Consider the following 12915-nt stretch of genomic DNA (forward strand, 5'->3'; position numbering starts at 1 on the left):
TGTAAAGCAAGAATAGAAGTGGTGATCTGAGAAAAGAGGTAATATTTGAGATCTGGAGGCCATGATATAGATGAAGAACTGCTTTAGTAGAGGTAAGAAAAAATAAAGTAGGAGGGTGGGGTTTGTAAAAAAAAAAAAAAAGTTCAAAGGTGATAGGTCACTTTTTTCCAGCTTTATTGAGGTATAGTTGACATATAACATGGTGTAAATTTAAGGTGTACCATGTATTGATTTGATACACTTATGTATCGTAAAATGATTATCAAGGTGATAGATCGTCTTGGATAACTACAACCCCAAACTCTGGTCTTGAGTCAGAAGATCTTGAATTCTTCATGAGACTTTCTTTCTTTCTTAACCAGATGTTTGGGTTAGTTAGATCTGTTTGATTGGGAGTGTTTTGACGAAAGAGCATGATGTCTCATAATTATACCACCTCTCTTTGAAAACCAGTTCTCTTATTTATTAGCTGTGTTATTTTGGTTAAGCCATGTCATCACTGTGCTTTGATTTCCTCATTCACTAAAGGAATATTAAATATTTCCCCTCCCAGGCTGTTAGGACTAAATGAAAGAGCTATTTACAATTGCTATCTGCATGTTTATTATTATGAACAAGGTTTGGGGACAGTGTTTGGAGGGTCAGCAGCAGAGACTCAGAGTTGCTGACCATGTGGGCAGGGTCGGCTCAAACAACCTTGAGTCAATGCTTAAGACTTTGAGGATGGTGAGATGCCACCCTAGAGTTCTGCTGATTTGTGATGAGAAGATAGAATTTTGTAACTATATGGGATGAATTAATAGAAGTTAATATATATAATAACAGTCTGAAATGGTTGGGAAACTCTAAGTTTAATAATATTGTAAATCCTACCTTCCAAAAAATATTTAATGTTGTCTTCACATTTTGCAGCATCAAGCTCCAAAGCCAGATGAGAGAAAGTTCTAAGTATTGAAGAGAATGATATTAAGTAACTCAGTAAATATAAATATAGAATTAATGCCTCTTTTTTCTTCCTGGTCCTTTGTGCCTGAGTAACACTTTTAGCAATATTACTAATCTATATCAAGTTATGGTATGATTATTAAAGTATATTAAATTGCAGAAACTTGTTTCAGTTGCTACCTCATTCTTTATTCTATCTATTTAGGAAGCTAAGACTCAGGTCACCCACAAAATATATCATCAGTGTCTCCCACTTTGCTTCTATATCTGGTTCACCTTATGGTGCCCTTCTCCAAGTTTCTTATGTTGATTTTCCTCTCTCTTCATCCCAGATTCTTATCCACTGGCCCTGATGATTACATATGCTTTGACTTTTCTCTTGCCCACCTGGATTCTCACCTTGCTACCTGCTGACTTCTGGTAACCGCCTTTCCTCCCTCTCTCTGGGCACCTTTCTTGTGACCTGTGGCTACTCATAGGCCCTGGTGACCCTAGATTTCTGTTACTCTGCCCTTTAATTTACTGGTAAGATTCATACATGTCTTTAAAGTCTTTCATTTAGTTTTATATAGTGCTTATTTTTAATAAAATTACAACAGTAAGTCTTAAACTAAAAACATGTGGAACTGAAATTTGTATGGTATAGTTGATCAAAGGAAAAAATAGGTTCAGAATGTATCAAGAAACAACTTAGAATAAAATTTAAGAAAGTCAGAGTTATAGATTTTCATATTCTCTAGTGACTTAAGAAAGGTTAGATGACAGAATATTAAATTTTTTTGCTTTGTTTCTTTAAACTCTAGTCTTTTGTTTAATCTCACTTATGTTTCTTTGACAGTTTAGAAACTCCAGTTGTACTGAGTGGTTTGTTGTGGTTACCTTTGTTTGTTTCTCTAGTTCATGTGTCAAACATGGACTTACTAAAAAATCATTTTCACTTAGATTGTGAAATTTCTGGGTTTTTTCCTTTAAAATTAACTACCTGTAATGACAGTAATCTCCGTGTGAATAAGCATTATAGTGTCATTTGCATAAAGACTGTTAACAGTTATTACAATGAACATATCAGTGTTCTTAAAATTGGGGGGTAAAAAAGAAACCCACTGTAAATTTTGGTATATTGTAATACAATTTAAAAATTAAAAATGCCCAACCTTTCTAGGTTAGTCTTCTACAACTTGTTTTTTCTTATGACAGTATTATGGAGATGTTGGGGTACTTGAGATCGTTTTGTCTCTCAACTCGTGGACGCAATAATCAATCCCCTGGTGACTCAGAAGATGTTGTTACTCCACCTGGCAAAATTGGGAATACACACACTTCAGTTACACAATAGCAGCAGCCCCTAATATTTCCAGCCTGTCATTCTCACAAAGGATTTGTGATGCCCGAGGCAGACTGTAGCCTGCATTTTGCCGTGTTCCTCACCACTGTTGAAGAATTTGTACATCCTCTGTGGGACTGTTACCTGTGCAGAGTTTTCTGGAGCTTCTGTCCCTAAAATCCTTTCAGGGATTCTTAGGATTACGTTAGGGAGTCTTACACCTCATCTTGAAACTCTGCACTACTGATGTATTGTACTTACCTATGATAGAGTTAGGAAAGACCAATTTGATGTTTCTCCTTGGGTCCTAAGTTCTCTTCACCTAAAATACACGAATGAACAGCGATGGTATACCATCCTTCTCATTGGCTCCACAATTGGTAACCACACCTGTCTCTTAAGTATCAATATTCTTAACTAAGGTTGTACCAATTCTTGTCTTGCATTTGTAACTAAGGTTTAAAAAGCTGTAGCTGGTAGAAAAAGCTCAAGCTTTATTCTGATGTAATGGGCCTCATGTTGAAATGATTCAACAATCATTTAGGGAGGGACTTTTCTGTACAGATGTTGTGCTAGGCACAGGGCAGTGGTGAAGAAGACCATCTCTGTCCCCAAGGATATTACAGTTCATTAGTGGAGACTGAGAGATAAATGAACAATTGCAGTATGGTTTGTTGAACTTGGGAAATTCCTTGATCTTCTGATCAAGACATGAGACTCTCATAAAGTTTGTTAAAATTAATTGAGATGGCAAATGTAAAGTACCTACCTTAGACCTCAACTTATGTAGCAGAAAGTACTACAGAGACATGAGAGTGGCACATTACCTAGTCTTGGAGTGGGCTGGGAGGTGTCAGGAAAAGCTACTCAGAGGAGGTGGTAACTGTGATGGAAGCTGAATTCTGAATGATAAAGAAGAATGGTTGGGAGTAGGATGGTTGTCTTTGTTGTTTGGGCTTCTGTCTTTAACTGAACATTAAACTGCCTTGTTGATATGTCAGTATATTGTATGTAATGTCTCAAGAGCATGATAAGTAATGTTACACAGTGCTATTTTATATTAAGTATTACCCTTCATTTTCTTTCAGAGAATTAAAGATGGCAGCGTAGTTGACTCAGTTAAAACAATCTGTGTGGGGGATCACATTGAAGCCATCAATGGAGAAACTATCATTGGGTGGCGTCACTTTGAAGTTGCTAAGAAGTTAAAGGAATTAAAAAAAGAGGAACTCTTTACCTTGAAGTTAATAGAACCTATGAAGGCCTTTGGTAAGTCGGTTTGGCTTATCTTTCTCAGGGAAATGAGTACTGCAATATGGTGCCATGTGCTTTTGTATATCAGTTAAGAACATAGGAAGTGATAGATAAGCTCTACTTATAAGGAAAACAACCATTGAAGGAGAAAAAGTTTACCTAGGACATTTTCTTAAAAAGACATTTAGGAGTTATAAAGTGTCATGTATAGTGACTCAATTTGTTCCAAGCTCGAAGAACAGCACCTTGTATTGCGTTCATCTTGCCGAGCAGGGAGATTTTGGACTGAGCTCTCTAAACAGTGGTATCTGTCACTCATGGCCCTCAACAGCAAAAATTTTAGTTACACACAGAATTGATATTTAAAGTAGTTATTTGGTCTATTTTAAAGACTTCCTTCAATACTTTTCCTCCATTGGCATTTTGAACTTGGAAGTGTGGAATGGTATGAAATTGCTTCTACTTTGGTGTGACATCTGTACTTGCTTGGTTTTAGCCATGGCAGCTGTGTTCCAACTGCTGTTCAAACCCCCAGGGCTATCTCATCTACAGGAAAATGTGCCAGCTTCTCTCTCACTACCCAGAACTATTTTAGTAAGCCAAATGATGGCCTAGTGTTCATCAGTGTTAAAATATCTTCAGCAGAATCATTCTCAGCCTGCCCTTGCTCATCTGTGACTCCACCCACCTTATGTTCTTTCCTTTGCTCACAAAACATAAATATTCCTTATAGTTTGTCTCTAATGGCTTTTCTCAGGGCAGTTAATGACAATGATGGGTGAATGCAGTGGGTCTGGGCAATTACATTTCCCCACCCTAAGCAAGTAAGGGGCAGATCCTAGCCATACGAAATTGAAACACTTTCTTTCTCTGCTTCCAAGCGATTCTGTGCCATTTAATAGAAATGCAGTGTAGGTGGTATTGCTTGTGGGTGACAGAGTTCTGAGAAGATGTAAGAAAAGGATGCCTTATGCCAGTAGTGCTCCTGGAGGGACCATTCTGGGAACAACTGCCGCAGATACCGTGGTTCTGCATGGTACATTACAGCATCTGAGCTCACTTCCCACAGAGGAAGGTGGGCCAGCACACAGAGTTCTATCCAGCAGCCCCTTTTGAAATGGGTTTATTTGGTAACCAACTTCCCAGGTATCACAGCATATAAACTGATAGGATGTAGGCAGTTTGAGATAAACAGTGTTTGATTTAGGCTCTTTGTAAATCAAAGTTATTCTCTTAGTACAGCTCAATCTGTACTAAGATTCAATAGAATCTGTTTTCCAGAGTCGATCTCTTCCTCTTTTTCCTTGTCTGCATATAAATTATGTGGTCCCTGTGTTTTTTGTAGAAAGTTGCTGGTACACCTTAACTTGGATGTTAGGTTGGTAATAGTCTTAGATGTTATAGAGGTCATTGTATTTAGCTGCTATTGCTCCATGATTAGATTTTTTCCTTCAATATTTGAGATACATGTATGGACGGTTGGTGTACTTCACTGCCTTATGTGTCTGCAATGGCTGAACTTGCTCTTTTGCTTCATATGAATTCCATGGGCAAATTTGAAAAGGATTTTCCTAATGGGGGTATATTATTTCAGGCAGCTTACATTCTGGTGGTATGAGTTAGGATACCTGGAGATTGATTTTGGGGCTGTGACGAGCTCACATTCTGGTTGTATAGGTTAGGATACCTGGAGATTGATTTTGGGGCTGTGACCAGCTCACTTTCTGATGGTATGGGTTAGGATACCTGGAGATGGATTTTGGGGCAGTGATAGGTTTTTATTTTCCATGGTTTCAATGGCAGCTTAACTCAATGTAACCCCTGCTGGTCTATATGCATTTTTCACTCTGTAGATCAATGTTTGCCTCTGGGCCCTAGCCTGGGGATTTCTCTTAGAAGTAGGACTTGCTTCTCTGCCCACCCTTCAGCCCTTAATTTTGGTGCCTATCTTTTTGACTCTAGGATAAAGGCAATGCTAGCTTGTTCCTTACCCTGTGGCCTTATTCCAGCACTTAGCTCTTTGCCAGGGAGGGAATATATATCAGGAGGTACTTGGGGGACCAGTCTTGGCCCCATTCTCTCCATCCCAATCTTATCTTTTGCTATGTTTCCTTCCTTCCTGTGTTTTTCTAGCATTTTCATTGATTCAAATTTAAAGTCCTTCATGATCTGACTCTGTCATCATGGATTCCTACCAGGAGACAGGGCCAGTCTACACGAGGCAGAATTCTCTTCTTTGCATTCAGATAGCTTCAGCCAAGATGGCCTAAGTCATTTCTTGGACTTAACCAAAAACTGTCAGAAATAGCCACACACTCCAGTAGCTTGAGATTTTCCTATCAACTTCCCAAAGATTTAGCCTGGGGAGGCATGTGGACTGTGTCCCAAAATATAGGAGGGAATAATGTAGTTGGCTGCTTTGTGCTGGCATAGCAGGTATGATGAACACAACTTCTTAACCACTGATGAGGGAATCCTTACTGCCTGTTTTATTTCCATATTTTACATCCACCACTACCCACACCCCACTTCTAGGGGCCACTATATGTGTCAAGATTCTTTGAGAGCTACAGAATAAGCACTAGCTAATTTAAGGAAAAGACATTTTTGGGAAAGACTATCAAGTAGGTCTCAGAAACAAAGAGAGTTCAATCAAGTCTTGGAAAGGTAGGAAATGAGGCTGTTTCAGGGATGTGTGAACCAGGAACCCTTCACGGTACTGGCTTAATTGACTCCCTCCAGTTATTTCCTGTCTTCATGTTACCCCACTTAGGATTCAAATTCCTGGGAGGTGGTACTTATTAGGTCGTGTGTCTGTCTTGATAGTGGGGAAGGCAGACTACATAATTGACAGGCCCACCAAAATCACACAGAACAGTGAAGGGGAAGAAATTTCCTTTTGTGTAGGAAAGGGCAGATGTCCACTTAACCATTTCTCTCAGCTTTTACATCTTGTTCTTTAAGCAGAGAAGTGTTTGTTTTCTCTTGACTTTGAATCTGACTCTATCCATGCATGATGCTGTCAGTCTGGTGTATCAGAATGAGTCTGGAGGGAGGAGGGTATTGTCAACTGGCTTTGGGTGTCTAGTCTTAAGGATTTTATTATTCTACTAAGTTTTGGGTGCTATATAGATGGCTGTTTGGCAGTGGGCTATCTGGAGACCATGACAGTATCTAACTTTCTTTCAGGGAAAGGCTAAAGCCATATTCTTCTTGGTGCTGGCCACCAAATTTGGAAGGGACCTCACTCCATAGATTTGGACTACACTCCTGGAAGGTCCTTCATTTATGTATCCCACAAATAATTTGAGAATCTGCTGTGTTCCAGGTACTCTGCTATGCCTAGCAGATACTAAGAAAAAAAGACTAAGTTATAGCTCCTGCCTCTTGAGAAGCTCACAGTCTAGTAGGAAGCTGTTATGGACTGAATTGTGTCCCCCTGAAATTTGTATGTTGAAGCCCTAATCTCCAGTACTTCAGAATGTGACAATATTTGGAGATAGGATCTTTAACTAAGTTAAAATGAGGTCATTAGGGTGGCCCCCGGTCCAATATGCCTGGTGTATTTCCAAGAAGAGAAAAATTGGACATGGAGACATGTAGGGGGCGAATGCCTTGTGAACATGAAGACAGCCAACTGCAAGCCAAGGAGAGAGACATCAGAAGAAAGTAACCCTGGTAACAGACTTCTAGCCCCCATAACTGTAGGAAAATAAGTTTTTATTGTTTAAACCACGTGGTCCTTTGTTATGGTAGCCCCAGGAAACTAATACAGAGGCCAAGAAGCAAAAAAAGAAAATATAGTGCAAGTTCTTTGACTATGGCAGTAGATCTTGGACTTCCTGACAATATAGAAGGTATAGGTTGGGTGTCTTAGCAGTCCTTTGGCCTTGGGCAGATGGCAAGAACTTACCAATATGTTTTCATTCAATGAATATTTGAGTAATTAGTATATACTGGTCTTAGGGTGCTAGTTGCTGGGATAATTGTCACTGTTTATCGAGAAACTACTGTGTTCCATCACCATACTACATACTTGGTATTCCATAAATAAGATCCAGTTCTTGCCTTCAAGAAATGCATGCCTAAGGACTTCCCTGGTAGCGCAGTGGTTAAGAGTCTGCCTGCCAGTGCAGGGGACATGGGTTCAATCCCTGGTCCGGGAAGATCCCACATGCCGCAGAGCAACTAAGCCCGTGTGCCACAACTACTGAGCTTGCCCTCTAGAGCCTGCAAGCCACAACTACTGAAGCCCACGTGCCACAACTACTGAGGCCCATGCTCTGCAACAAGAGAAGCCACCACAATGAGAAGCCCGCGCACCACAACAAAGAGTAGCCCCCGCTAGCTGCAACTAGAGAAAGCCTGTGCAGCAGCAAAGACCCAACACAGCCAAAAAAAAAAAAAAAAAAAAGAAGAAAAGAAAAAAAATAATAAACTCATGTTTAGTGAGAAGAGATGGATATGAAAAAATTTCAATAAAGGGTGTTAGAGGCGATAGAATGTACTGGAGGTCTAAAAGTGGGATAGGAGAAGGAATTTGAGCTGAATCTTAAGAGGCTTACTCAATGAACAAATCACGGAAGGTTGTCCTAGGGAGTAGGAATAGAATAAACAAAGGTGCAGAGACATGAAGCAGTATCATATATCTTAGAATATGATGTATGTGGGTGTGATTGGAATAGAGGTTATAGGTGGTGGTGTGGCAAGAGACAAAATCCAAGAGTCAGTGGGCACCAAATTATCAAGGGCCTTATGTATATAGATAAAGAGTGGACAGTGGAGAACCACTGAAGGGGTTTAGACAGGGGAGAAGCATTATGAGACCTGGATTTTAGAGAGGTATTTTGGAGACTATGTCAGAGAGGTAGGGTATGAGTAAAAGGTCAGGAATTCAATAAAGACTCTATTGTGTTGAGGAGAAGCAAGATGAAATCTGGAGACAGTGCCAGTAGGCATGGAGATAAGAAATGGTTCTGAGGATTAGATGGTGGTGCGCTGGAGCCATTAGTACCCATCTCTTTTCAATTCCATGTTCAGTGGCATCAAGTCGGTTGCTTGAAATTGGCTCTGGTGCAGTATTTGCATCACAGAAATAGAGAAGTGCTACAGGGCTTTTTTTTTTTTTTTTTTTTTTTTTTATAACTGGAAAGGTGACTGTTAAACATTTACCTGCATACCACTGAATATTAAGAAGGTAAAATTGGTAACGCATTGGATGTTGAGGTATAGGAAAAGAAGTTGCAAATGATGATCCACAGATTTGTGGATTGTGTGTGGTGCTATTCCTTGAGAGGAGGAAAACTGGAAAAGAAAGATTTGGGTGAGGAGACAGGGAAGAGAGATTGTACTTACAGTACGATTTTGGGCCTTAAGAGTTTGAAATCTGTGACAGTTCAGTTGGAAATGTGTTAGATGTAGCTGGGCATTTAGAATTGGGGCCTAGGGAATGGGATTTCTGAATAACTTGAAGCCATGGAAGTAGATCCAGTTACTCAGAGTAATAAGAGAAAAAGGCCAAAAACAGAGCCCTGGGGGAACCCCAGCATTCAAGAGATAGAAAGAGAAGGAGTCAGCACAGTGAGGAATGGCTGGGCTTGGAAGAGCCAGCTTCTGGGTGGCCTTTACCCAAGCAATCAAGGAACAAGTCACTTGTCCCAAGAGCAGATGCGCCATTGCAGCTTTCCTAAGTTGGCTATGGGACCCTGAGGGAGGAATAAAGGCTATTATAAAACATACCCTCAGAATCTTCTCTGCTGGTTTATATAGCTGTTTTTCAGCCAGTAGGTCTCAACTAGTGTTGAGTAGAATAGAAAGTAGAATAGAACTGAAAATTTCATAGTGCTTTGTGCCTAATAAGGGTAAGCATTGTTTCAGTTTCAATGTTTCCGTGTATGCATATGGGTGTTTCAGATACATAATATATGTCATGATATAATGTATTATATATATTTCTCACTGTGTGTCACAGCAAAGAAACCACAGAAAACAAAAAACAAAAACATTTGAAAGCAACTGATTTAAATGACCCCCTTGTTGAAAACTTGTAATTTAATGGGAAATCTTATTCATACCTAACATGGTTTCTCCTGGTCAGTTGCATTCCAATCCAAATTTTCCATCTTCTAGCCATGAGTTGATGGCAGCCTTCCCAGTCCTTATCAAGTATCGGCTGGAACGTCTCTAGTGGTAATTTTTTTAGGGCATGGCTCACTTCCTTTTCTCTTTTGCCAGTGAAAAGGAACATGTCTCCACAATGAGCTCAACCCTTCAGAGTTTGCCCTGTAAACCTAGATTTTCCCAAGGCTGTGAAAATTCATTCTTCCATTTAACTGGCTGAATTATCAGGCTAGTTCAACTGGTTTGTTTTCTTATGAGGCCTTTTTATTATTAAATGTTATGAGGCCTTGATTCAGTTTTATTTAGATGAGTCTCCACTTAACTTATCCTGGAGAATTTCTTTAATTTGTAATTGTTCCACTTTATGGAAAGAGGTTTGTGGAAGGAGGTATGAAATGTATCTGTAAAGTGTTTTGAAACAGAAAGGGAGTTGAAAGAATGTTGGCCTCCTAAAGCATCGATAGTCTTTGTTTTGGGGTTAGATTTTGTTACAGATCTCTGGGCTATGTCTTCTTTTAGAGACCTCATTTCTGTGCTATGTGCCCATCAGAATAGGATGTTCAGTATGTGAAGTACGTCCAATTCCCTTGAGTCATTCACAGCTGGAAAACTTGTACCTCATCTTCGTGATTCAGCTTAACTGATGTGCTCATTTTCAAAGACTAAGTCTATTTGCTATTAAGAGAAACGTTGGCTTTTAAGTTTTATGACTTTTTAGATAGACACTTCAAACATTTAAAAAATTCTCTCTACTATTCATGCTATTTCAAGTGAACATTTTTCAAGCAACAGTGCTTTTGGTCCTTTTTTTTCTTTTTAAATTAATTAATTAATTATTTATTTTTGGCTGCGTTGGGTCTTCGTTGCTGCACGCGGGCTTTCTCTAGTTGCGGCGAGCGGGGGCTACTCTTCGTTGCGGTGCGCGGGCTTCTCATTGCGGTGGCTTCTCTTGTTGTGGAGCACGGGCTCTAGGCGCTCGGGCTTCAGTAGTTGTGTCACACAGGCTCTAGAGCACAGGCTCAGTAGCTGTGGTGCACGGGCTTAGTTGCTCCGCGGCATGTGGGATCTTCGCGGACCAGGGTTCGAACCCGTGTCCCCTACATTGGCAGGCGGATTCTTAACCACTGTGCCACCAGGGAAGTCCGGTACTTTTATATATACTGAATTCTACTAAATATCCTGTGGAATACGAAAAAAGTTACAAAAGGGACAACAAAGTGTAAATAGTTAAGTACGTAGACTCTGCCACATATGGGCTGTGTGTTAATGTGACATTGGGTGAATTAACCTATCTGTGCTTTGGTTTCCTCACACAAAAAGTAAAGATAATAGTATCAACCACATTGGGGTGTTGTGAGGATTAAATGATTGAACACAAAAACAATCATAGAACAGTCCCTGGTGCATATAAGTCTTTGGTGGAAGTTAGCTGCTATTATTACTATTGATACTATCTTGAAGGTGTAGCCCTTTCTTTAAGGAGTAATTTTAGAAACAAGATGAACCCCACATGAAGCAAGACAAACAATGTGGGTGAGTTGGTGATTAGCAAATATTTGTTGAGAACTCTGGCACTCTTCCGGATCCTGGAAAGACAGATGGTAAATCACATCTCATATCAAATAATGAACTATATCAGTATGTCATTGTCATAGCTGCCGTTCACTTTTCGAAGTACTTTCTAAGTTGGAAATAATTTAATCCTTACAGCCATCCTAAAAAGTTAAGCAATCTGTCCAAGATTTTAGAGTTAGCTAGTGAACACGGGAGGTAGACTTCTAACCCCTGCAGTGGGCCTCCAGAGCCAGCCCCTAACAGCTGTTATGGATGAATCAGCATGTTTACTGTCCTCAAGGAGCTTTCAATTTACATAAGGAGGCAGACACATTAAGAATCAGGTAGTTTGGGCTTCCCTGGTGGCGCAGTGGTTGAGAGTCCGCCTGCCAATGCAGGGGACACGGGTTCATGCCCCGGTCTGGGAAGATCCCGCATGCTGTGGAGCGGCTGGGCCCGTGAGCCATGGCCGGAGCCTGTGCTCTGCAATGGGAGAGGCCACAACAGTGAGAGGCCCGCAAACTCAAAAAAAAAAAAAAAAAAAAAAGAATCAGGTAGTTTATCAATAGCCGTGATAGCTACCATTTGAAGCAATTGCTTATTAGAAGCAATATGGTATAATGGTTAAAAGCATAGATTCTGAGCCACACTGCTTGGGTTGAATTCCTACCTCTGCTGCTTACTTCCCATGTGATCTTGGACTACTTACTTACTCCCTTCTATGCCTTACTTATCCATAAAGTGTTGTGGGGATTGAATGTGTTAATATACGTAAAGCACTTAGAATAGTGCTTGGCACACAGTGCTGCATAAATGTAAGTCATTGCTACTAGGACTTCTATTCTGGCCTGATTCAATCCTTGTGTCATTCCTATGAAGGTTTTCTAGATAAGTAAACTGAGGCTTTGGGCAGTTAAATACCTCCCTGAGGTCATTCAGTGCGAGTATAGTACTCCATTCCTGTTTATTCCTGAGGCTTCTGCGCTTAACAGTATGTATTACTGCCTCTTAGACTACAATGCAAACCATATGATATGAGCTGTAGTGCAGATTTAAACGAAGGGCAGTTCAGCTGAGAGCTGATTTGTCCATGATGGGGAAGGGTCCTGAAGCTGAGAGTGAGGGAGGCTGGGAGCAGTGGTAAGATTGCGAAGGAATTTTCCCAAAGTGATAAGCCATGGGACAGATGGCTTATAGAGCATGTCCCACCAGTATCAAGGACCAGTGTCCCATTCCCATGTAACTCCCCATGAGAAGTGATAGGACTCCTGATAGAGTTGCAAAGGGATATCAGGGCTGTAAGAGCTGTGACCTTGCCATCTGAGGTGAAAGAGCCCCTGTGCCTTGGGCTTGGACACACTGACTTGGAGGTCAAGCTTCAGGGTAGGATCTGTGTTGGACTGAGCACCACATCAGCCCTCTGGATCCCGAGAAGGGGAGACTCCCAAAGCAAAAACCAAGACTAAGTTTCTCACCAAGCCTGTGGAGTGAGGGGCTCCCAGTCAGATTCAACCTGACATTTCTTTTCTCCAGAACCATGGAGCAAAAATTTAAATGTTTAAAGAGGGGAATGATATGAGTAGGTGAGAAAGATTCCTGAAGAAGATTGCCCTTGAACTTGGCCTTGCAGGATGGCAGGGGAAGTACAGACAAGGAAGGAAGGTTTTCTGTGGAAAAGTCTTGGAGGGACTGCAGCAAATCAGGCTGCAGAAACAGCT

The 12915-nt window shown here is 40.6% G+C and overlaps 1 protein-coding gene across 1 annotated transcript in view; it reads left to right on the forward strand.

Moving 5' to 3' along the window:
* The window catches only part of GIPC2 (GIPC PDZ domain containing family member 2), an 86621-nt gene that overhangs the window by 35791 nt on the left and 37915 nt on the right, over positions 1-12915 (forward strand). The window contains exon 3 of the mRNA XM_082615680.1: positions 3358-3538. Within this exon, the coding sequence (XP_082471806.1) occupies positions 3358-3538 (181 nt within the window). The remainder of the gene's footprint in view (positions 1-3357; positions 3539-12915) is intronic.

Source organism: Mesoplodon mirus (genome assembly GCF_964341445.2).
Source record: "Mesoplodon mirus genome assembly, chromosome: 3".
NCBI lineage: Eukaryota > Metazoa > Chordata > Mammalia > Artiodactyla > Ziphiidae > Mesoplodon > Mesoplodon mirus.